The sequence below is a fragment of the Fulmarus glacialis genome, unplaced genomic scaffold (assembly GCF_000690835.1).
Source record: "Fulmarus glacialis isolate BGI_N327 unplaced genomic scaffold, ASM69083v1 scaffold4891, whole genome shotgun sequence".
NCBI lineage: Eukaryota > Metazoa > Chordata > Aves > Procellariiformes > Procellariidae > Fulmarus > Fulmarus glacialis.
The window spans coordinates 1-26,566 of record NW_009190738.1 but is presented as its reverse complement, the minus strand read 5'-3'; the positions used below and the strand labels follow the sequence as shown (position 1 = coordinate 26,566).

General features: G+C 39.1%; 2 protein-coding genes across 2 annotated transcripts in view; one reads left to right on the top strand and one right to left on the bottom strand.

Annotated features, from left to right (window-relative positions):
- ACVR2A (activin A receptor, type IIA) overlaps window positions 1-6,996 on the top strand; it is a 29,503-nt gene extending 22,507 nt beyond the window's left edge. The window contains exons 6-10 of the mRNA XM_009586375.1: window positions 436-581; window positions 1,599-1,713; window positions 2,983-3,121; window positions 5,265-5,395; window positions 6,404-6,996. Of these exons, the coding sequence (XP_009584670.1) occupies window positions 436-581; window positions 1,599-1,713; window positions 2,983-3,121; window positions 5,265-5,395; window positions 6,404-6,598 (726 nt within the window). The 3' untranslated portion in view covers window positions 6,599-6,996. The remainder of the gene's footprint in view (window positions 1-435; window positions 582-1,598; window positions 1,714-2,982; window positions 3,122-5,264; window positions 5,396-6,403) is intronic.
- A 5,730-nt stretch (window positions 6,997-12,726) lies between these two features.
- ORC4 (origin recognition complex, subunit 4) lies at window positions 12,727-25,459 on the bottom strand (the record flags this gene model as incomplete). Its single annotated transcript, XM_009586383.1, has 10 exons — window positions 12,727-13,034; window positions 14,152-14,219; window positions 14,303-14,398; window positions 15,697-15,805; window positions 19,640-19,726; window positions 20,058-20,216; window positions 22,044-22,195; window positions 22,724-22,772; window positions 24,894-24,979; window positions 25,384-25,459. Coding segments are annotated over 10 exons (1,071 nt in total), but the record flags the coding sequence as incomplete, so codon positions are not given.
- Between the last annotated feature and the right edge of the window lie 1,107 nt (window positions 25,460-26,566).

The window sequence follows — 26,566 nt, the reverse complement described above, 5'->3', positions numbered from 1 at the left end:
GCAGGATTCTTGAAAGTGAATCTGACCTGTAATTTCCTGTGCCTGGAAGATTATAAATCATCCTTGTAAAAGCAGGGTTGCCTTTATAAAGAACTTAAATATCTTAAGTCTAGCTCCCGTTTCTGACACTGACAGTTAAGCGCAGTTCATTGGCAAGGGTGCCATTGAGCTTGAGTTCATTGCGCTGTTTGCTTGTGGAGGTGTTGTGTAGATGCATCTTGACTCTATTCATGGGCTAGAGATGATGCAAAAGTTAATTTTTTGTTGTTTAAACTAGCAGTTGATTGTGTATGTACATGTATAATTATATGGTCTATCAGAAGACAGAAAGGCAGACAGGCATATCATGTTCTTTAATGATAGAGGCCATCTAGAAGCTTTCTTTATGAGTAGATGAAATTGATCTTGTAATTGTTTTTCTTTTTTGCTCTGCAGGGTTCATTAACAGACTTTCTCAAGGCTAATGTGGTTTCTTGGAACGAGCTATGTCACATCGCTCAAACTATGGCTAGAGGCTTGGCTTATCTTCACGAGGATATACCAGGGCTAAAAGATGGACATAAACCTGCCATCTCACATAGGTATAGTATATGTAAAATATTTTCAGGTGATTGTTAATATTTAACTTTGAGCTAAAGGATATGAAACATGGATAGATAGGAAGTATTCCATAAATTCTCTGTGATATCTTCCTTCCAGAATTATTAAGAGCCTCATAAGAAAAATCTGCTCGGCCTAAGCAAAAATCTAGCTGATGGTTTATAGAACTTGGTGTGGTGATTTTGGCTTATGTCATAAATTCTTTTTTTATACAGTTGATTATTGAAGTACCCTCCGCAGTATACGAAATAATTGGCATTACAGCTATTTGAAACAACTTAAACCCTTCTGTATATAACTTTTAAGTAATACTGAATGCCTTCAGACAGAAACATTTACTGTAAGTGGTGTTATGCCTATTGTTGAATGTAATTGCTGGTTTTTTTTAAATGAGGTAAGTATAGAAAGCTATTAATAGAAGTAGGGAGCTGAAATTATAGTGGTAACCAAAATAAAAGATAGGCCTATGGAGTAAGAGAAATACAGATTCTGCAGAATTTGGAATTTCATGAGCAAAACTGCTTGACTGATGGTAAGGTATACATAGGACAGATGGGAATCTCTGGATCGAGTCCATTATCTTTTGTTTCTGCAGGAAATCATGTATCTCCTTGTTAGAAACAATCAGGATTCATTTTTCAAAGTGTTTAGTTTCCTGTTATTTAAACAAACAAAATGTAGTTGTAATTAAAGTATGCAGTAACTACATTTTTATTCTGTTTCTGTATCATACGTGCTTGTAAATCTCTATGTATTTTAAAACTAAGCATAAAATGATAGTTCCAATTGCAGTCTCACATATTTCCATAAAAATAAAGGTGTGCAAGTTACTCGTAAGTTTTATTATTATTCTTTTGTTGTTTAAATGGACTGCTTCTTTATAACTTTCTTGCCTTTCATATTATAATGTTCTTTGTTTTATTATATTACTTTTCCCTTAGAACTTTATATGGTATTTCATATTCTAGATTTCTAATTTTTTTTCCTTAACTTGAAAGGGACATCAAAAGCAAGAATGTGCTGCTGAAAAATAATCTTACAGCTTGTATTGCTGATTTCGGTCTAGCTTTAAAGTTTGAGGCTGGAAAGTCTGCAGGGGATACACATGGACAGGTAAATACCAATTTATTTACATAAATGATACAACTGTTAACTGCATGTGAATGGAAATTGATAGTGTAGGCATTCTTCATGCACAGGATGCTATATCATCAACCCTATTTTTGGTGACCTTTAATGAAGATGGCAATTTGTGCTTTCTTCTCACAGGCTAAAAATTAAACAATTCTTAACATAATTACAGATCACCGCCTCCCGCTCTCCCCTCGTCTCACTACATCGCCTCTCTCCCCCCTTATTTTCATTCTTACTAGAGGATTTGGTCAAGAAAGAGTGGTCTCGCTATATTTTATCAATTGTTCTGAGATACTGTTCAGAAATTGAGGAATGATACTGGCAGCCAGTTTCTAACTTTCTGACCTAGCAACAGTCACTTTCCTGAAATGACAACAGTACTAATCAAGTACTTGTTATACAACAGGGAACTGTTTTACTACCATGTACTTTTAAAATAACAAGCTCGAGCTTCGAGCATTACGGTTTCTGGAAAACGAAATATACTTAATTTTAGGGAGAATTTCACAGTTTGTGGTTGAGCAACAAAAATAAAATCCTTACAATAAGATTATAAAACCTCAGTAACGCTGCTTAAGAGAAACATAGCTATTACCATGAAGTTTTAAATGGTGGAGTAGATCTTGTTCAGACGTGTGTAAGTTCTGATTTATTCAGGTGATGTAATTTGGCATAATTGACTGTGGTCAAAAAGAAGGGGTATCCCCGAAGTTTTCATTTAATGGCGAGTTTTGTATAACTGATTTCATACAACTTTCTCAGTATAAATTATGCTTTGGGTAGCTAGTTTTACTTTGGTATTTTTATTATTGCTCCTGTCATGGGAAGAAACATAAGCAAGTTTCACATCCTCACGTGAAACTGTCATAATTCTTTTGACATGAAAAAATAAGAATAGTGGCCTTCCTGTAATCTGGAAGAAAATAAGGAGTGGCAGTGACAAATACATTGAATTGTTATTTAAATGTGTTATTTAAAAAATACATTCAGGTTTTCCTGCTTCGAAAGTATCCTTTATAGGGCCCAGTCTATACGATTGTTTCTAATTCCTCTTACCTACTATTGGATATGAGAATACAAGAAAATTCCAAGACTTAGTCCTAAGCAAGGATAACCGTGGCTATTTTTAATCTTTGACAAAAAATAGTACTGGTCTACAGTAGTATTATAATCGGCACCAGCTAGAGTGGTAATTGTGGTCATGTTGGTTCTTAGTGTACAAATTTTTATGCTTTCCTGTCTTTCAAGGTTGGTACACGAAGGTATATGGCTCCTGAGGTACTTGAAGGTGCTATAAACTTCCAAAGGGATGCGTTTTTGAGAATAGATATGTATGCCATGGGATTAGTCCTCTGGGAATTGGCGTCACGCTGTACTGCCTCAGACGGTAAGCAACATATTTGATCTATGGAAATATTTAATGTAATTTCTGAGAGGTGTATTTAAAGCAAGAAATTGGAAGGTAGATTATATGTATGTAATAAAATTTAATAAGGGTGGTAGTCTTGTGGGAAATGAATGAAACACCAACATCATGTAGTCACTTTATAATTTAGTGTCTTCAGCATTTGGCATCCCAGGTAAAAGTTTTCTGGTATGTGGATACCTGTTGCATTTCTTCTCCTGGTCATGGTAAGGAAGAGGAAGGGTTACTCCTAACCTAATATGTTTGATTTCTTCTGAGTTCAGCCTGACAGTTTCAGTGCCAATCAATTTATCTTAAAGGTATTGCTTTTTTTCATAAACAAAAGCTCAGATTAGATTAACCTTGGTAACAAAGATAGCCCACCAGCACCTGCTGAGAAATTGATGTCACCTGCTGTACACCTTAGCATCTGGACCTACACTTTCTTTCTCTTTGCTGTCATTAATGTGACATTAGTTCAGCTCATATAGATGTCAGAACTTCTGAGGAATTTCTAATTAATTGTTGATAGCTTAGAGATTGAAAATACAGTAACATCTGAGAAATCTGCAGCTGATACTTTGTTAGCTATGGGTCCATCACAGTTGTCTTCCTCAAAGCAAACCATTGGATCCAATTTTTAAGCTATCAAGAAAAGATATTAGATACCCTGTTTCAAGTATGAATACTATTCTTAAGTTTTGTAAGTAGAGGTCTTTTTTGGGTGTCCAAAATAAGTCAGGATTAATCAAGAACAAGACAAAAGACAAGGCTCAAAAATGTTTGGGAGAAAGTTGCACTTTCAGTACAATCTTTAAAAGCAGCTAAATTCAGCTCAGTAAATATGACTGTTTCACTTGGGCTTGTGATGCCGTTTGTCATAAAGCTCTCCTGTGAGAGCCCAGTGCAGCTGACAGATACCCGTAGAAAAAGCCAAGATGAATTGGCGATCTCAGCAGGTCAGCGCGTGGCTCTTCTCCAAGCAGTGATTTTCTGCTTCAAACATTCCTCATGGAGTAGAAGCCACTGGGGAGATTTTACCCTTTTAAAAATGTTAAGCTGCTTACTAACAGGATCGACACAATCTTGCACAAGTCTCTGAGGCAGTCCCACATTCTGTATTGATTTTTCATGCCTCGGTATACTGTAAAAGATACGTACCTAAATCTTACTAGAAGTGTGTCGTAGGTCTCTCTGGCCGGTGTGGCTATTATTCCAGAAGGTAAAAGAAACATCAGTGGAGGAAAGCAGCCTTCCTGAATCACGGCTTTGTGTATCTCTACAGTCATGGCTGCTGTTTTTCTTTCTGCAAATATGTGGTTGGGTTTTTTTCAGAAGCTAGCTGGTCCGTTTCACTGAGTCTCATCAGCCTCATCTGTACCGTACCATTCATTTCTTCTATCTTCCCCTTCCTCCTTTTTTCAGACTTTTGATAGGAGAGCACAAAATATGTATTACATTAACATATAATTATATAATCTATAGCTGTGTAATCTACAGTTCAGCATACAAAGCTTGTCCCTCTGATTCTGTTAAGGACAAATATTACGCTTAGCCTTCAACATAAGTACTTTAGTCCTGGGCTATATGGATCGGAGGAGGAAACGCCTTACGTTCACAGAGGGATGCAGCAGTTGCTATTGCAAGCTTGTTTTTTGCAGTGTATGTGGTATTGAAAATATTCACAAGTGGCTATCAGGCGCCTGCTTGGTAATCGGATACCAGAAGAGCCAGCAAACTTGAGAGAAGGACGATGATTTATCTTACCAAAGCTATGATTTGTTGGAGGAGGCAGGGGAGAAGCTGTGGATCCGAGAGCCTCCCTCTACCCTCGTGTTTTGAAGCTTTCGGTTGCAAGGGAGCGGGGCCGGGAGCTGCGCCTGGCTGCCACGCGCAGGAGAGCAAAGGCTTGTAGCTCCTGAAAATGCCACTGCTGCTTAATTAAAATCTTAATCACCGCTTGCTGCTAACCTGTCATAGGATGAGCTTTTAATGGCAACAGAAAGTAAACTGCTCCGTAAGAGTCTGATTATGGACTACGTTTCTAAGATACCAGTCTTACTTTTTTCCCCTTTTTTAAAGCAAAATTGGTGGTTTAACTTCTTTTTTTTTTTTTTATCTATAGGCCCAGTAGATGAGTACATGTTGCCATTTGAAGAAGAAATTGGCCAGCATCCCTCCCTTGAAGACATGCAGGAAGTTGTAGTTCATAAAAAGAAGAGACCTGTTTTAAGAGAGTGTTGGCAAAAACATTCTGTAAGTAGTTATGCAACCAAGTTCTTCAAAGTTCTTTGAATTTTGATTTGAATTTCAAATTTTGTTAATCCTGTGTTGTGTTCATAATACTGTCTTTTAGGAAGAATTTAAGTTTAGTAATTTTAGTAAGAATTAAATGTGCCGTAAACCAATGTTCTTAATCTTAAAATACTCTCTCATCTTGAGTGATTTGAAAGTGAGTGATTATTTTGCTGTTTCGGTGAAAGAAGAGATTCTTGATAGTTACTTTTGAATGCACGTTAAAAAAATATTTAAGAAATAACAGTCTTGATTTACTACAGGAATGCTACAAACTGAACGTAATAACATTAGGGTAAGCAGTGTCGTATGAGAAATTTCTGGGATCAGTTAGGGAGGAATTGTGTGCTTTCCTGGTCTGGTTTGTGGCTAGAGACTTGAGTAACGCCACTGCTTATTCCTAGCACTGCTTTGTTGGTTGTTTTTTTTGGTTTGGGTTTTTTTTTCCCCAAAAAAGGGGTTGTTAGAAACAATAGATGACACTGTCTGCAAGAAAAAAGAGTGTATGTTATCATCTGCTCCTTGTAATTAGCATATTGCTGTATTAGCTTGGTGTGACTTTGGAGAAAAGTTAACTGCTGTCAGATATAAACCTCCTTTTGTACTGTTTGATTTTTTCATTGAAATTTCATTTGATCACTGAAGAACTCAACCTCTTTTAGTGTGAGATCTTTTAAAATACCATGATGACTTCACCAGCAGACTACAACATTGTATGGTGAACAGGATTTGCTTGCTGTTGTGTGTATTGTTTAAATAGTGAAAAGTAAGAAAGACATAAGGCCCCATATGACATGCTGGGTTTCAGAACAAATACGGCATAGCTTCCTGTTTGACAGAAGGGTTAAAATTTGGCAGGTGTCCCTTAAAATGCAATTTTTTGTTAGAATTGCTAGGCAACCCCACCTTCATAAAACTTGCTGCTAACCCTGTATACTTTATTTTTCATTTCGTTTTGTTTGCTCGCAGGGAATGGCGATGCTCTGTGAAACAATAGAGGAATGCTGGGATCATGATGCGGAAGCCAGGTTGTCAGCAGGTTGCGTAGAAGAACGGATTATTCAGATGCAAAAATTAACTAACATTATAACCACAGAGGACATTGTGACTGTGGTCACAATGGTGACAAATGTTGACTTTCCTCCCAAAGAATCCAGTCTATGATAGTTGCACTGGTCATGTGACTGACCACCAGGACTCTTCACTGGAGCTGCTAAAGCTAATGGGACTGCTTACGTCACTACTGTTTTCTGTGTGAAAAGAATGGTAAGTCTCTCTGGAACATCATCAAGAGGTGTTTTTCCTTTATTTTCCCCTTCCTCCTCCCCAACATGGATCCATGAGACTTTTTGCATTCCCTGCTTACACCTGAAGGACACGTGACTGAGAAACAATAACGTGCTGTTAAGGAACTTAAATGAAGAATATGGACCTGTACTGGCTAATCAAGCGTTTTAAAAACTGACATCAGATTTCTTAATACCTGTCAGAAGAGACTAATTCCTTAAATGAACTACTGTTATTTTTTTTAAATCAAACATTTCATTTCAGATTTAAAAAAAGGGTAACTTGTTTTTATTGCATTTGCTGTTGTTTATAAAAATGACTATTGTAATGCCAATATGACACAGCTTGTGAATGTTTAGTGTGCTGCTGTTCAGTGTACATAAACAAAAGTAATCAAGTGGGATATAGCAAAGAGGCTTCCAAGTATTACTTAACCTCCCTCAACAAGGTATACCTCAGTTCCACCTCTGCTAAATTATGAGATTGACAACACTAACAAAATTCGAATAATAAATTGATCCATGTTTTGTAAATGATGTATTTCAAATTCACTGTGTTATTTAAAAAGGGTAAGCTATGCTTCATGCCAACAGTAAATGGCCATTCCTAAAGCAGTGTTTTTAGCCTTTTCTTGTACTAGCTTGTTGTGTATAAAAAAAAAAAAAAAGTGCTGTTTATTGAAACAAAATTTTCCTTCCTCTTTTAGTTTAAAGCTTTTCTCTTACCTCCATTTCCCAGAATATCTCATACATTTATTTAACTGAATACTATTTAGGTTTGCTGTGTCTGAGGAATATTTGAAAACTTAAGCATGACTTTTTTTAAATTTTCTGTGAGCTATGACACTGGAAAGCTCTGAATTCTTGTTTGTTTTTTTTTTAAAAAGTCTTTTTCCTATTTATGTTTGTGAAAAGGTCTGCCTAGCGTGTGTTCTGTTTCACTAAACAGTATGCAGTGGGTTCTGTATCACTGTTTCAGGATCACCTCAGGAAGCTCAGTTACCCCGAATTCCTTACTCTCTGCTTCGAGATTTGCAACTTCACTCTACTTACAGCTTGGTGCCATCTCGTCAGAGCACTACTTAATGTCTGTGATACGTAGGTTTATCCTAGAATCATATGAAAAATTCTAGCCACAGATTTCAGATTATAAATGCTTACAAATTTCAGGGATGATTTAGTGACGCTTACAACTTAAAATATGCAATGACTATTTAGAGGTAACGAATACCAATGTCCGTAGCACAGACTCAAAAAATGAGGAAAAACATTGAAATTGCTTTCACAACTCCAACATTCTTTTCGAGTTTAGGAAGTCATGCCTTACCATTCAATTACGAAGTGACTGGTAGATAGGTGCCAAAGTGCTTCTCAGAAGTACTGCTTCACTATATTTGATCCTTTACACAAATTTCCAAGTAAAATAAATTGTATGAACCTCTAGAGTACAGAACCGACAATAGCTAGTAGTATGCTGTGTATTTCATCATCTTTTTCTTTGTTTTTACACCAAGCATTCAATGTCTTTCGAAAGAAGCTTTTAATGTTGCAGTTAGGAGCTCGCTCTGAATGTCATCTTGAAAACGGATCTGTACAGCCAGAAGACTCTCTCTGTTTTACATGTACGTGAACTTAATCTCTGGGAACAATAAGAGACATTTCGGATAAACAAGACGTAGGTCACCATGCTCTTGGCAGGGAGGGGAAGAAAGGTCTGATGTACCACCCAGTGCCGCCTGTCCTGCTGTTCGTCAGGTGTATGCCGAAGGTTCCAGGTAGCCAGAAGAACCCTGCTCTAAAGGGTCGTTGGTCTGTAGGGCGCAACCCCGTGGTGTTCAGCTTGGCTATAAAAAGAAAGAAATCTAGTTTCTGGCCGCTTCTTCAATTGACGCTTTCATTTTGCTTCCATTTTTAATCCAGGGACGCGACTTTACGCACACAGCAGGACATGAACGTAGCTGCTGAGTTCTGAACAAATATGAATCCATTCGTACTTCACTGAAGACCTCCTAATAAGTTTTAACCTCTTTACTAGCAAAAACGGAGTAAATACAGATGGTTTTGTAATCTGTTATTCAAGATCTGATGCAAAAATTGGTCATGTATAAAACGTGTATCATCTGTGTGTTATCCTGTAAACTTCAGCTGCCGCAGGTTCTCGCAGCGAAGTGGTGGGGACTCGGCTCACGCGCTGCACGTTGCCAGCAGCGCAGGGTGCTCGCTACGCCTCGCATCAGGAGAACCGAGATAACTTATCTTTGTGTTTTCAAACTGCCTTTGGATATCCCCGATTGTTTAAATATTGTGCTACTCTGAGTTCCTGACTTTTAACAGCGTCATTTAGTGTCACTGTGAAAAGGATGTTCATAGTATAAATGCTTTTTAGTTTGGTAACAGTAATATCCCCAGAGCTGTTCTGGTACGACTGTTCTCACAGGGCATTTTGACGTGTATTTTTGTTTTAGAGCATTTAATGCGCAAGTTGAGAGGATGCCTGAGCCAGCAGCACTTTCCAAGTGTAAACGAGGGCAGGGTGCAGTAAGACTGGTGCTAGCGGAAATACTTCGGCATTACTTACTAGCAGGCGGTGACCACGGTCCCTTTACGGCCTGTAGCGATGTGGCATGTGGGTATGAGCTCCAAAGGGTCGCCCTGTCCTGTGGCTTGCCAGAAGTTTAAGCCCGGTGTTACTTTTTGCGTTGTGTTGGAGGGTAAGAAGTTTCTGTATCGCATCCTGCATGACTTTGTACTTACAACTACACGTACTGTAGCGTTTCAGAGCAGAGACCGTGCCTCATAGTTGTTGGAGTTGTTGAACTAGCGCTGTCATTCGTGGTGGTATTCTGAAACTACACCACGAGGACTGAAATCCGCCACTTTGTACCTTCTGTTTGAGATTTTTAAAAGTCGGTGTAGTTTTCAAATACCAACTTTGGTGTGCTATCTGAATTGTAACCAGACAGTAATAAGACATTTCCTGTTCACATTAGCATTTGACAGAATAAATAGGGTTACCAGTTTGCTCTTTTTCCAGCTTCTCTTTTTTTAACCTTTTTTAATACATTTACTTTTATTAGGAACACTTGGTACAAAATGCAGAAAGCTGCAATATATGTTCATGGGCAAAATGATTCAAGTAGCATCCTTGATGGAACATCATTTACCTCAGATACTCAACCAGCAGTACTTCCCCCCCCCGCCCCCTTTTATTTTTTTAATGCCGTTCAAGTCCATATACTATTCGTTACCTCTCAAGATTTTGGTAAGCAATTATTTTAACTTTACTCTTTGTATTTGTCAGTGTTTTGGGCACAGGTTGTTGTACTACTGTCAAAAGGTACTTGCTGTTTTTCTGCAAGTACTAGAAACAAACCAACCCCCCCGCCCTCAAAGTGATTGTTAAATATTGTACAAATAAAAATGTATACTCTTTCTCCCCTATTCCCCCAAAAAGTTAAAATAAAAAATGTGACTACTATGCCTTGCATATGCCTTTTTTCAAACTGTAACACTGTGGCAGAAGAGACATGTCACTATTTCTACAGATGCAGTAATTGTCATGTTGCATGGCAAGTTTTGTGGCAAAAAAAAAAAGAGAATGGGAAGACCTCGCAGTTTAAATTTGGTGGGGAAGCGTCACCTCCAGCATTTCTGAGGGAAGACTCTCCTCTCCCTGTCCTCCTCTGTCATCAAGGGACACTTCGCCGTTCCATAGCCTTTAAGGGGCAGGCGAGCGCCGAGGCAGACTCCCTACCAGGCTGATGGAGGCTGCCGCTGGGAGGCTGCCGCTTCAGCCGAGGGCAGAGAAAGGCTCCAGCGATGTTTTGGTAACTCCACCCACTGCAACTGATACTCTGCAACCGATATTCCAGAGACCAGCTCACCACCGAGCCACGGACCTGTCCGGCTGATCCTTCTCCTTGGGCAAAGCAACCACTTCCACGACAGCCGCAAGAAAGGAGAGCCCTGTTCTGCAGGATTGGTGCGGGGGTGCCACGTGCAGTCTTCTGCTTCGAGGGAGATTACTGAGCTTTTGTCCTTCACCTTGAATTAAGTGTCCGTCACCTCTCTCCCTTCTAAAAACGTTAAATTTCATCAACCAGACCTTCACAAATCTGTGGATATGATGAAACTGCTGTTCTGTTAAAAGTGGGTTTTTTTTTTTCCCAGTCTGCATTATTGCTACTGCAGTTTGTTTTTGTAGAAGTGATACAGTACTGAAGCCAGCGCTGTAAGTCTTCTGTAAAACCTAGAGATTTACCTTATTTCCAGCATATATTAGATACGTGGGTTGAAGACTGTTACTTAATGGCAAGGAGTTCTGAATGCGGAAGTTAAACTTCAAAACAGGCTGTGGCATGAAAGGTTTGGTAATTGTCATTTACACAACACTGCTCATTAAACTACGCAATATTCCAGTGCCACAGTGCTGGGATAAGCATCCTCTCTGTCACCGCTCTCCTTTACCCAGTAAATCAAATGACAGGACCAAGAGTGTGAGCAAAGGCAGGGGAAGGGGGGAGCTGCTGCATCAATTGATTTAATCAACCCTTCCTGTGAGATACAGCACTGTTAGACAGCTCCCGATCATTCCTTCTGCTTCGGAACAGGTCGGCCAGTGACTGACGGGGCTTCAGGACAGGATTGTCACCTCAGTTTTGGAGTGCGCAGCTGGAGTCCCTCAGCCTGTAGTCCTGCTGGTGTGCGGAGCCCGATGTCTGTATTCCTGAGCCAGCAGGTGCCTTCAGCTGTCTCTCCACAGCTGGTTCAGTCGGGCACCGTGCTCGAGACCGCTCATAAAGAGAACTCTAGCAAATGAAACGCAGACATCGCCTACTGATCGCATCTCTCCCACCTCTACTCGGCTAGCAGTGGGTAACCCCTTCCTTCATCCCTTTTTAAAAGACCACTTTGAATTACGTGAGCTACGCTGAAACAATGAGATTTGCGTTGGCTGAATAAATAACTTTTCTTTCTGGGTAAGTACTTCTGCAGAAAATCTTGTAACAACTTTTTTATTTATAGTTTGCAATAGCGTTCCCATCTAATAGCATCATGTAGGTTGTCTACGCCATCACTTACAGGAACTACATGATAAAGTTATCACAATCCTGTTACTTATTTTGCTGCTTTCCAAAGCACTGCTCTGCTCTTCAAGATATGCAGGTGTATAGACTATAGCTTTAATGAAGCAGCAAAGAGAGCAAAATAAAGCAAATAAACCTTTGACCGAAAAGAAGGGCTTCTGAGTGAAAGCAGAGCAAAGGGGGCCCAAGCATGAACAAACATCACTGAAATATCTTCAGCTTGTTGACAGACAAGCCACTGGGCTGCTAAAAATGCAGATTACATCGTATAGGCTTTAAGGTAAGAGTGAGAGAACTTACTCTGCTCAGGAAGGAGAAAGCCATCAGCCCTGCTGCATCATCCTTCTGCCACCAAACAGGAGGGGTGACGTTCAGCCTGTCCCTTGTTACCTCCAGCCACTACCATTCGCAGGGTCAAACTGTTCAGAGAAAGCAGCAACCAGCCCTTACACAGCATTTCCTCGGCGCTGCGGTACTAACCCAAAGAACTCTTACCTGGAAAGGAGCGTACTTCTGATACCGTATCTGGGACATACATCTATGTTACGTACCTTTTGTACGTATCTTCCACTAGAACAGCTGTAAAACCCACTTCTTGTTTAATTAAGTAAATTTTCTATGTCAAGTCAAATTTGAGAAGAAAAAGTACACTAAGTATGAGCTTTAAACTGCATTAGGGATGGATCTGTGCGTCAGAACTTACAGCGCGAGACCCGCAGCCGTCGGTGGCGGCACGCCACTGAGCCAGCATCTACAGCAGTTGTCATCCGAGATCGAGACATTCCGAAGAGCTTTGATTTCTACAAAGTGGAAACGTTAGCACTGAGCATTTAAGTTAATCAAATTTATGGCCATTAGAAGATAACAGCAGTACAGTTCTCCTTAAAAAACAAAATCCCAAGTCGATCAGCAAAGCAAGCTTCTTCAAAAATTTATTAATTTGAACACCCTACTGTGGGTAAACATTACATCTTCTGGAGTTTACCGTTAACTCCAAAAGTTCTAATGTAGGAAGCAATATTGCAAGTTCCAGAAAGTTCACAACCAACTGAGAGATGACGCTGCCCACTGTTTAACGTCTGTCGGGCAGTTCGGATACGCTTGCAAAGCGTCCATGATTTGATTATTGTCCAAAAGCAGTTTCATTAAGAGGTACTCTCTCTGAGCACGTACAGATGGTCTTTCTATTGGTTTTACTAATTCCAGTTGTAGTAAGTGTTCAAATGCCTAAAAACAAAAGAAAAAAAATTAGGAAATGGAAGATAACATCGTTCTGGGCTGTACTGCTCATTTTGAGTGGCCTAAGAGACGCTGTTTTGACAGAAACCTGTGATGTATGATCTCAACAGACAGACATTAAATGCCAGCTCTGTTTTACCTTCGCTTTTCTTCTTAAAGAAATAGTATTTGAAATCTGGTGTACATGTAACTGACTGGGAATGACTTTGTTATTCTGGGATACAAACTGGAAAAGTCCATTACAAGTGCACAGACAGCATTACATAATTTCCAGTTTAAGTGTAATCGAATAATGTTGAATCAGAAACCAAGGCTGCTCAGCTTAAACGTTGCAAGACGGGAAGACAGCTTTGACTACCGAATTGCTGGTCGCGGGGTTAAGTTCATTAACTGAAAACTTAGCGTCTGCACGACCCCTGTTTGATTGCTACGCTACAGCAGGATTATGCCCGACAACCGGATCCCTGAACAGAGCCTGGCAAAATTATGTTAATTGAGTGACAGCCCAGAAGGCCAATGAGCATCAGGTTTGTAACCAAAATACTATTTTTCAATTTGCACTTCAGACTGTAGTTGGTTGAGGCAGAGCCAGCCACATTAGGCTACAAATTGATTCCATACACCATCAGACGTAGTGGGACTTGGATTAAGTAAACCAGGTTTTTGATGTGATAAGATTAATTTAAATTTTGGAGACATCACTTCTAAACAACAGAAGTGAACGAGCAAGCTGAAGATACCTGCACATGTATGCAAATCTCTCCTTTGGAAGCCATTTCTGATGCGGTCATTCTTGCTAAACCCCAGTCCTAAAGCAGTTAAGCTCACTTGAAAGGGAGTCCTTGCCCTGGTACTAAACCCTTCCAAGTGTAACCGTTTACCAGCTCAGCACAGCCTTGAGCTCCCACTCCAGGAAAGGCGAGCGCCGGCGGCCAGGCACTGCCCAAGCCCACCGCCCTGGGTGCCTGCTCCAAGAGCCGGGAGTTCTCACCGCCTTGGTGCGCCCAGTCTCGGTTTTAGGGCTGCACGTCAAATCTGTACACTAGGAAAGAAAAAACAACATCTAAAAACTTTAAAATAAAAAAAAAATTAATTTCAGGCTTACCTTCATGACAACTGGCTTTTCAAAGTTGTACATACAATGTGCCTTCCTCTGTATGAACTTCTGGAATTCTGTATCAGTAATAGGGGAAAAAAAAGTTACTTAGGGGAAAGTAAGTGATTTAGTGTATGCAAAGTTGATGCATTTCTCTCACCATTGTAAACCATCTGGAAGTTAAATGGTTCTCCTTCATAAACATCATTTAAGTGTTTCATAGCTATAATTAGGCAGATTTCCAGGACAGACAAACCTAGGGGGGAAAGACAAGAGCTCTAAATATTTCTCTTAAGCATATCAGAAAGGCAAGCAGTTCACATGCTATTTTTATTCCCCTATTTATATATGCTGTAGGCCTCACATAGTTGTGTTATGTATCTTCATAACATAAAAAAAATCCAGAACTGGAGAGACTAGATTTGAGAACATTTGTTTTCCAGATATTTGAAGCAAGAATGTTAAGAAACGGGCTGCTTCCATCAAAAAGCAGGAAATTTAAGTATAAAGAAAAACCATCATTGCAGACTGTACAGCATGACAAAGAATTTTTAGCAGCACCAAGACAATCTCCGTGCTACTGTGCAGCATATTATGAAATGAGAGTTTGAAGAGGTTATTTGCTCTTCAAAGCTAAAGAAGCGATACAGGGAATTGGCTCCACAGTACTGAGACTTTGAGAACCACAGGGCCAAGCAAAACCAAAGCCTGTAAAATCTGGAAGCCATAAAGAAGCGATGGGATAAGTTAGCTTTTCCTGATCAGGGAAGCAATTCCTCCTGTAACTGTATTTGGGCTTAGTATCATCATTAGAAGTTTGTTTCTTCTCACTGTTTGCACAGGTTCCAAAATGCTTTTCAGAGAAAACTTAAGCATAGTGCTCAGCACATCCCATCTGCCGAGGTTCAGAAAGGGAGAACCCCCAGGCCACGCAAAGGCAGCAGCAGCACACCGAAACACACCAGAGGAGTCAGTGCAGCATTAACACAAGCTCAGTTAAATGCAGGTAAGCGCACGCTGCTGTAGTTCTGAGAGTACAGAATTTGAGTACACACTCACATTTTGTACATATCCAAGCACAGACTGTTGCAATTCTCAGAGGGTTTATTGCAACAGCTCCCAGCCAAAGCGTCTTCAGTGTCCTCCAGCTCCCAGCGCTGGCAGGAGGAGGTCAGCATCTTCTCTCCCTCTGCCATTTAAATGGCACAGAAACACTGCCCCGGCTGGTGCCTTTGCTCAGGCTACCGGTGCTTCCCCTGGCTAGCACTGCTGTACCAAACAAGGGGGCTGGTACTGTAAGCCTGCAGCGCAGCATGCGCTGCCCGAGCTCCCCGCGTAGTAGGATTTATATCAACTATACTGTAATTCAATTTCTGGTTTGTTCGGCATTGTTACATCCACGCACGCGTACGAACGCAAATTAGCAGAGAGCAGACTCCACGGGCAGGGGTATTCCCTGCGCAGCTCATACCAACAGGTATGAGAATTTCAGGGAGGGACTTGACACGTTCCATACTCCTAAGAAACATCTGGGGGGAAACAGCTGAGCTTTACCATGCACAATATTTGCTTTTGAGTCCATTCTATACTGCTTGCTTGCCTCATGAAGATCTGATGCAGTGATAAGTGGGTGATGCACAGTAACGTTACTTACAGCGAGCATCTAAAAATAAAGCAGAAGACATTTTTCATTTCATTACTAATTACCAGACATACTTTCTACTTGGAGATGGAATGCAGAAGAACACATTTCCCCTGGAGTCACCTACGGGAAACATTAGTGAATAAACCCTACACACAGTAGGCTCGTACTGAAAACCTTGTAAATAGCTGGTAGCTACCACTACATTTTGCCAAGAAGGTTTTCCAGGCTTAAAACTTTAAAGCCTCCTCACTAGAGGAGATAAACACTCATTAACTTGTTTATATTAATTTCAATGGATTAGCATACTTCAGTGATTGCTGTAAGAATGACTTACAACTACTTTAAACATACCTTTGCACACAGAGCTACAGTGCACTCATGGCACTGAAAGTGCTAAGAAAGTGCCTGAAGGCACCTCTCAGTTTACAGAACAGGAGTTGCCCCTTCAGAACATTGGCTAAACAGTCTCACGTAGTCACAATTTGAATCTTTAACCATCTTCAACTACCTGTCACAGACAGTGAGTTTTGAACAAATGTAAGTTAATAAATACATAGTTAACTGACCTCTTCCAACACCGCTCTTTCAAAGCCATTGATTATCCACAAGCCTTTATACAGCAGTAGGCACACTGCAGTGACCTTCACTTGCTCTTTAGGGCTTTAAGTATCTGCCTTGTAGTTTAATATTCATAAACAGAAAAAACGGCTTTTAGTGACTACCTCCTGCTTTTGCAGGTCTGTGTGATGAAAAACTGTTCATTTCATCCGTTTAATTGAGGTCTTTCACCGAGAACATCCAATGCTATCCGCCACCAGTCTTTTCCAGTCCTCCTTCTCTCCTTACAGATGTCAATGTAACAGCCTCAAAAAGACGCATGATCATTCAGACTTCCAAAGGTATGGAATGAGGCTTTATACTATAAAGGCTAAAGAGAATTCGGCTAGGGAAAAGGGGAAGGTGAAGAAACGACAGCCCCAGGTCACTAACAGACATGCAAAAGGGAAAGAAGTAGAGGAAACAAACATCAGCATCTCTTGTAAGTCACCTGCCCCCTCCGCTTCATGATCATTCAGACTTCCAAAGGTATGGAATGAGGCTTTATACTATAAAGGCTAAAGAGAATTCGGCTAGGGAAAAGGGGAAGGTGAAGAAACGACAGCCCCAGGTCACTAACAGATATGCAAAAGGGAAAGAAGTAGAGGAAACATCAGCATCTCTTGTAAGTCACTGCCCTCTCCGCTTCGGGGCTAGCGAAATTGGTGAGTAACGGGTAACTACACCAAAGAGAGCCTGGAGCACTGGGCATCTTCTGGTTTACCAGGTTCAGAGGCAGACAAGCAGCTGACTGCATGAAGTCACCCACACGAGAGAAACCATGGGGAAACAGCATGTACCGAAAGCAAAACTAGATTTTACCAGCTCAGGTATGAGCTATCTAGTTCTATTTATGTAAAAAATTACTTATTTTACTTTTCTGAAAAACTTAACTTGTTCAATTTTTCCAAACTTTTCAAGGTTTTGCACGATACCATTTAGGGTACTGCTACACGAAACGGACACGAAGTTTCCAGTGAAAACCCATGTGTTCATCTCACAAAGCAAAGTGATGGGGAGCACTAAATGTAATTTAAAAATAGCTGGTCATTGAAAGCAAGTCCTTGCTACAGAAAAGCAGGTAATTAGCAAAAGTAGCTCCAATTGTCACCACCACCACACTGCCCATCACAGAGCTTCTCTCACTAGCTCAAATGGAAGACTCCTACAGATTTTCAAAATTAAAGAAAAATTCATCCTGCAGGGCAATTAATCCATGCTTCAGCTAACACAAAATTGCAGAAGTGCTAGAATCTGCATTACATACTTTTATGAACAAGATGACTTCAGAGTGAAAAAGCTCCTTTCTAAAGGAAAAATTCAGAACATGCTGAAGAAAACAATTAGGAACTTCAGCCTCAGCTCTGACACACCTTGGACTCAAAGGGAGGCTATTCCGATAGCTAGCAGCTCTTTTTCTGGCATTCGTTCAAGCCACAGAGACAGAATTGGATGCCGCTAAACTAGAAATAATCTGCAATCTCATAACGAACTCAAGTCAGCAGAGGACTACCAAAAAGAGGACTCTGATCATGCCCGTGTGTTTCAGAACTACAGCAGGAAGCCTATGATCTAGTTTTCCAAGTGGCTATAAACTCAGTGTTGGGAAAAGCTGTAAGTGCTAAAGAGTCCAAGAAGAGCCCACCACAGAGCTGGAGGTTAAAATCTGAATACTTGCACAACACAAGACAAGCAGGTACGTTTAGTGGGCTTTTCACACTGACAGAAGCACATAGGTATTTTAAGGCGGTTAAATCAGTGTTACTTATCTTCTGTAATGAATGTTATTGCATTCATATTAACTGTGTTAAAAAACAGGAGTGAGGAAGGCAAATTTAAAAAAGAAAAAAAAATACCCTCCAAGAGAGCCTGACCAGGCGTTAAGCTTCAGCTCATTTGTCGTGATAGGAGAAGTCCACTGCCAGCATTACCTCCTACTTACTGAATACAGAACTCTTCTCTCAGAGCGAACAGGGAGGCAGCAGCCTCATTTTTCTTCACACAGTGAGGAGGCCTTGCTTCTCTCCCCTAAGAGAACCAGGAAAGGTTGAAGCTACCAAGTAAAATTTTGAAAGCTTCCTCAGGCCCTTGATGCGGTCATTCGGAAGATCAGAATTAACTTCCGTCTCAGTATTTCTAGGGATTAGCAGCCTCAAGCTTCCAGCACCTCAAGATTTAAAAGATTAAGATCACATTTCCTGGACTAGCGTCACAGTAACAGACGAATTCAGGACAGCATCTGGGCTACCTGAATTGCTCCGTATATGAAACCAGCTCTGAACCACAAAGTGGTGCCTGATCATACAGTTCATAAAGTGATTTTATCTGATACTCTGCATAAGAAGAAATTGGAAGTGATAAAAGAAAACAAAAGCATTTCCTCCGCGTGAATAACAAGACTGTAGGTATGTGGGAACCCTCTTACTGAAGAGGTATCCAGGAGCAACTAGCCCATAAACCAAGTAATCTGTGCTGAGGAGCACTGTAGCAAGAGCAACGGTTTAGGAAGAAGGAGGAGTGGAAAGAGGGATGACAACAACAAATATAGCTCTAAGTGACAGTTATTCCAAACACAGCACCGTGTGCTTTTATGTCAAAAGGACATATACCTACACAGAGAGTTATTCAAGAGTAGCTCAGGAAACAGGTGAGGATTGGCCAGGAACACAGACAAACACTAACCGTGTCAGGAAGAGGGCAAAGTGGAGAGCGTAAGATGATGCAAGAATACAGTAAGAGACCCTGGTAAAAAAATGGCACCAAAATTTACTGATCTTTGAAAACGACCGACATTGATGAAGAGAAGCAGGTTTAGTATAGTGACAGATTTAGTGAAAGAAGAGGAATGGAGGAATATTTGCCAGCAACAACAAACTTAAAGGTAGAAAAAGTAGGTTTTGGTAAAGCAGTTTTCAGGATTCACCAGCAACCAAAAAGAATCTCAGAAAGGAAAGAATATTTTGAAAGTATTTCACCTACAGTTTTGCTATATAACTGGAAAGACCTGGCAAAAGTTATTTTAAATACCAAAAACCCACCACCATTTTAATTAAACAGTACACCCTCACAACATAACTGCTACAGAAATTGGAACTACTCAAATTCATTCATAAAGCATGGACTGATAAAGCATGCAAGAAACCAGTACTGTCAAAAGCCCGCTTAATAAAAAGATGTTTCAAGAAAAGCTCAGCTAACTGGCTCAAAAAACACAAGTGTGTTTACAGATTATTATATACATATCCAAATACATACCAACAGCAAATGAAGTGAGCGCAGATCTTTAGTGTAGTGAAAAAGGCTCTGCAGCATGTCTTGCACAGTTTTATCCTCTGAGAGATGCTAAAAAAAAATGAAGTGCTATTTTAATCATCTCAGCAAATCATTTCATACTCACCTGAAAAAATAAGTTAGCTAACTTTCAGAAAAAGCTCAGCTTACACTTGACAATACAATTCTTCATGTCTAACCTTAACTTTCTGGTCTTTTTTGTGACACTTATAATTTTATCTCCTGACTTCAGTAAGCAAAGATTCTCTGTCACAATTTGATTTATTCCATATCAAACCCAAACAGTGAAAGGAGATACTAATCTTAGGTAAAGCCTTTACGCTTATAAACTGGTCTTATTTTAGATGTTTTACTAAAACCAAGTATAAAGAGCTTTAAATACCTGAACATTATTATTCCATTTTTGTGCAAAAGACTCATGAAGAGAAAGCTGTTCCTTGAATATCCTAATGTATTGTTTAAAATCAAAGGAATTCATCAAATATATCTGTCGGTGAGAGAACCTTGATTTTACTCTCTTCTCCAAGAGCTCCAGGATATCCTTGTTAAAAAAAGTAAAAATAATAATTAAAAAAAGCAGACGCACTTAGTGCATTCTTTGCTACAGTAAAAGCTACAAGAGAAAACACCAAAGTAAATTGTGCTAAAAAAAAAAAAGAATTATTAAATTCTCAGGCTTAAAATGTTCTAACAAGACCTTTGCTAATTATTATAATTGATGTGCCTTGAAATGCCTAACAACTAGCCATTTACCCAAATCATGTGATGCACTACATCATACAGGATAATTAGTTGCTAGGATACCCAGCAAAATTTCTCCATAGATTATGTAAATATTTCAGTTACTTAAGTAGGCATTCAAGATGCTTAAGCCTATCATGGCTCTAGACAAGTTGTCTATTTAGTAGATACGTAGGTTGGCAGCTGTCATTTCACATGCCTTTTGTCAGACTGAAAGAATTCAGCTGAAAAAAAAAAAAACTTAAGAGCCAATATTTATCTTCTGAGATTGTCACACAGAACTAAGCAAGTCTGCCATCAAGTTGCTGGCTGAAGATAATAGGGAAAAGCTTACTTTTCTCTGAACACATAGCAATAGACTGGCATCAGAAACAAGCTGTGGGATTCATCCATTTAGAGAAACCCAGTACCATTCCCCTACCTTATACTGGGACAGAATGATTACAGTCCTAGTTTCTAGGAATTTTGGGTGGGCCTTTTTGTGTGTTTGTTGTGTGTTGGTTTTGGTGTTTTTACTTGCACTAAAAAAAGGCTTTAAGAATACTGAAATTCCTCACCAAAAAGAGAGCGGTAAGAGTAAATAGAGAGCCAACAGTGCAAAATATAAAGACCCCTTTCAATTTATAAGCCACACGTAACAGGGACCAGTGATTTAAAGAACACAAAGAAGCAACAGCTATCACCACAACCATGATACAGCCTCTGAAGACTCTACCTTAATTACATTCAAAAGCAGAGCAATACAGGGTTCTAAATAATGGGTGATGAGGATACCAGACTCAGGACAGTAATGAAGCAAAAGAAAAGACTGTAATTTACTAAATTGACTACTAACTATCCTTTAACTTCCAGAAATTTTCCTAGCTGATTATCACCTAAACCAAATCAACCCCAGATTCAGGCTTTGATGAAAGATTTTAATTATTCTTCTTCTTGTCATAACACAACTATCTTCACCACCAATCCAGTTTATTGAGAAAAACAGTATAATTTTTATAAAGTATCAGCTTCCATAGTGTTAGAAAGTAATCATTGCACAGTATACACATAATCTGTCCACAGTGCCCTACAATGTCATTGTAAAAATCACAGCAAGTTTAATCCATTTTGAACATGCTAATATTAAGCAAAAGTGCCCTACTGAAGTGTTTGCTTAAAAAAAAAAAATTCCTTGTCCTCACAACAGTGATTTAAACAGTGTACGTTAATACGTTAATGTTAATGTTCTTACCAATTGCTGACCAAGAAACTGAAATGCCCAGGAGCCTCTCCAAAGAGTGAACGACAGTATAATATTAAACAGCCACATGGATAAATATGGCTCTTCTGTGGTAATATAGGACAACAGTCTTGTGTCTCCTTAGAAATGTAAACCTGCTCCTTTAGCAGGAAAATTGAAGGCTTTGCAGTTTTTTGGTCATCTAAGTTTGCTCTCAGCAAAAATTTTTTTTTTTTATCCCCCCCTGTCCCCCTTCCCAATTCAAAAGTCAGAAAAATGGATAACTGAGAAAAGTCTCTTAGTAAATCAAGTAAGGTTCCGGGAGAGGAGAAGAGAAAACATTCCAACTAAGACAAAAGTCTCTTTAAAACAGCTAAAAACTTTGAACGAGAAAGCGCAATTTCTTACCTGTCTACATGTAAGTCCAATAACTGTTACTGGAGTCTGTGCTGACTGGGATATATCAAAGAGGTTATAGAGCAGCGTCTGATTCTTGTGATGAACAAACAAGTCAAATTCATCCAGTATAAACAAGACTGGACAACTGCTAGTTCGATCTCCTGAGATAGCAATTTTAAAAGTCAGTATACGGTAACATCATCATCAGACTTCCATCTCTACAGCTTTCACATTTTCTGGTTTTAACAATTTACGTATTTTCTTTTAGCTTTTTGCTAAGCCCTCCTTTCACATATGTACTGCTGCAACGGTAAAAAGAAAAATACACTGAAAAATTGGTAAGGTTTTGTAGTATTCTACCAAGCATCATTTCTGGTTGCAAGGGAAGACAGACTTCTATGGCAAATTTTTAAAAACACACTATTTTTAATAGCTTAAATCTGGATAAAAGAACCTGTCCTGCATAGCTGACCATCACATGCAAGCCTTCACGGCATCAGTTATGTTAGGTATATGTTTGTTTAGTATTACATATTTTTTACATTATTTTGTAACCAGGACACATTCTTGGGCTAGATTTCTTCATACCACTTGTACAAATAGATGAAGAAACACATATATGCTAACTTTTCACTCAAGTGACAAACACACACACACAGTGTTTCAGAACAGGGGTTACTGGTGTTTACCTTTCCTTAGAGCTTCAAGAAGGAACGCAAGATTTTCAGCAAAACTACCCTGCACAGAGAAGAAAACAGTTTCACAATAGATTTTCAATGTCGTTCTCAGAATTGTGTAACTACATCAAGTTCAGACATGTAATGAAGGCCATTTCCTTCTAAAGCCCTGCTTTCAAAACCAGTGCATATTCGAAAATTTACAATGTTACTTCATGTTGTATAATCATAACCTCTTCGGGACACAAAAACTGATAGTTAACTCTACATTGATCCACTTCTTTTCCAGTCTGAAAACCCCAAATCAATTGCCTCATACAGGCAAAAATTAGCAATCAGAAGAATGTCTACAATAAGCTAAATTTACAAGTAGCTTTATCTCTCCTTAAATAGCTATTGCATACTCATTTTCCATCTACACACATGCAAAACCTGCCACCTAACGTGTTCCACTGAGAATGATCAGTATGCAGTTTTTTAGTTAGCAACCTTATTAGATAGAGGAAACCATCAAACTTTCACGACAGAAAACAATGAATTGCTATGACCATCCTGCTTCGGTTACACACACATTTACACACTCTGAAGCACACCAGTTGTGAGATGGGAAATAACTAGAAGACCACAAGCCCTATCAAAGAAGGCAGAAAAGCCAATTTACCCTCTGAAAGCCCGTTGCAGAAGCTAAGAAAGGAAAAGTTTCTACGGACAGAAGTAAGGACATTCTTGCAAATCAGTATGTTTCCATGCCTGTGTGCAACCGAAGGGATTAGAAGTTTAAAGTAGTACTCCACAATAACTTAATGGGGAAAATTAAGCATATATAAGTCCAGTTTTGCTTCCAGCATTTTTGGTAGTGGAACTGTAGACCTTGAAAGGTTGTTCTAGTTCTCTGTTGAAAAGAACTCATTCAAATTGCAATGCTGAAATTAAATACTTGCTATTTCCTTTTATTACTGCAGCTGTATTTGGGAAAATTTTAGCTCACCACCAGAAAGCGTTTTCCACCCTCTGTAACTAAAATCATTTGGGATAAGTAAGAAACCAAAGCACAGCCTAAGAAGCAAGCATTTCCAGAAGATAATAAAGCCTAATAACTACAATCCACACTTTATCTTGTATTCCACACTGCCTCTAACCTGGTTCTCTGGCTTCTCTTAACTAAAGTAGTAACATCTTACCTCTCTAGAAGCTTTCCAAACGCAACTGATAAAAATAAACCTCATCTATTGAGATTTCACTTTTCTCCCCTCTCATAATTCCGCTTTAGCCACTTCGATCGGTATTACACATGAGTCACAACTATGCTAATCTCAAAGGCCCTACCTGGGAGCAGAGGAGATGATGCTCAGAAGGACCTTCTGTTGTACCAGGAGATGGCCTCTCAAGAACTCACTGAATAACAGGCAACAACCAGGGTAGCTCAGATCACTAGCCCAAGTTATTTCACACTCAAATGAGTGAAATTTAATCTGAAGCACTTCAGTTACTCTCTTTATTACTGACTTTAATACTAATGTAAATGAGTTTCGGTTGAGAAATGTTGAGAAAAGGTCAATAGAAGCAAATAATTTACTAGAAATTCTATGCAAAATGAAAGGCTCTAAGAAGTCTGGACAGATTTCCCTATGAATCAGAAAAGGTTGCAAATATACTAAACATGCTGCTTTTTGGCTGGTTAACTTGCTTACTCTTTGTCTTGAAATGTTAAAGCCGGTGTTTCCAAAATACTCTACCCCTCTCAACAAAGTCTCTTCGGAATGCTTAATGTTTGTTTCATTTAGGTGCATGAAGTAAATGTTAAGAGAGCCTTTCCATTCTTCCTCCTTCTCTAAGTCAAAGTTCATGTTTTTTTGAAAAAGTATCAGGATGCATTAATATTACTCAACTAGCAAAATGTAACGTTCAGCACTTGACTAGAACACAAGTATTTGCTGGCATGCTTCAAGTGTTTGTAAACGAGGGTCTTCACAGGTAAATGCTGCCACAGTTCACTACTGCCATCAATTATTAAGTATTTTAAAAAAGAAAGCTTTGAGAAGACTGAGCCAGCCCATCGCAATTTTGCTAATAAACTCTCAAAGCCCATTCAGTCTCAACAAGCTGCATCCTATAAAGCTGGTTTTCCAGGCAAGGATTTTTGAGGGAGATAAGCAAAGAGTGTAACAAAGTTGATACTTACAAAAACTTTATCCTCAACCACATTTTCTAGGCGCAACTGTCTGGTGATCTCCTTCAGGGCCACTTTATCATTCGTCTGCAGAAGCCCTGAAAGAAAATGATTTTTCATGAAGAACTGGAAATTCTCCTTCACTCCAAGAGGCCATGTCTACAGACACTACATATCCAGAAGCTTCTCTCCACTTCCAGCCTTACAAAGCTATGTCTTGTTATAAATTAAGGCTAGACAGTAATTTTCCACATGTAATAAGAAGTTACTTCAAACCATTTGGTCACAACTGAACTGATTTTTAACATTTTGAAAAGTCATTAAAAGCACAGAAGTTCTCTTTATATAGAGAGATACAAAGAAAGGCATTTTGGAGCTCACAGACAAATGTGTCCATAATTGAGGCTAGATCACAATTGCTGAAACCAAAATTTTTGTTCAGTACACAAAATATATAGCAACTGAACGTAACATAATATTTGAATAATACTGTATTACTTGCCATTCAGATGAACTTCCAAGAGGTTCTCTCTAACTTGTTTCGTTTCCGCGAGCTCTTTTAAGACATGATTTAATAACTAAGAAAAAAACCCACATAATTTCTTTATAAGAAGATGAATATTATCAGATAGGAAACAGTATGTACAACTTCATTAGGTAACAATGTTTTTGAGTATTTTCAAGACTAAAATACTAAAACGACAACTTCGCATTCACTATCACGACCGTAGCAATTACATTTGTTCCTTCTGCTGAATTAGGAGGGAAAGAAATATAAAAATAACTCCAGTATTTTAGTCACTCATTTTTGGAGGTAATATGTAGGGCTCTTGCCTTAATCAAAAAAAGCTTTATGAGTTTGAGATGTGACAGAATTTGTCTCTTGAGTTAGTATAGTATTCGGCTTCATTGCTTCATTAGATGCTGTAGAACAAAAATCTTTGCTCTACATCTTAAAAGACGCTATGCTTATTCTTTTCCTCTTGAAGTTAGGAAGCATGAGACAAAATTAAATTGCATATAATTACATCAACTACTGCTTATAAAACTTAGGGGTCCCAAACTTACAGTCCATCAAGAACTTGTTCTTGGTAAAAGTCATAAGGAACTTGTATTAAAATAGGTATAAGTAGATGAAATGTTAACTTTTTATTCACTTGCTACTTCTTCGCTTTTGATTCCTCAGCTGAGCATTTGCAGCTCCCATCTATGTGTATGTATACATACGTATATACACACATACAATTTTCTTGTCTCCAGCAGTCTTTTTTGAGAACTAACACCTCTCACTTGATATAGAATAAGAAAATCATTCATTTCGTATATGTGATTTGCCTACTTATATTTTGGCCGGAAGGATCACAAATTTTCATCTTCACTATCCTTATGTAAAAGGTTTGGAAGAAAATTTAAACTTTAATTAAATAATAAGAATAGTTTGAGTTTTGGTGATTGGGGGGGACACATGGTGTTTGAGGGATCATTCTGTTGTGGGTTTTTAAAAAACTTTCACATTTACTCCAATTTGCTTGCAGCATAGAGCTCATCTATACTTTTCTATTGATACTGTATTTAGAAGCAGATACAGTTAGACTCCTACTACAGGTGCCAACATTTACTATATGGATACTTGCAACAAAAAAGCTTATTCCCTTGGTTTCTGTCCTGGTTTTGGCTGGGATAGA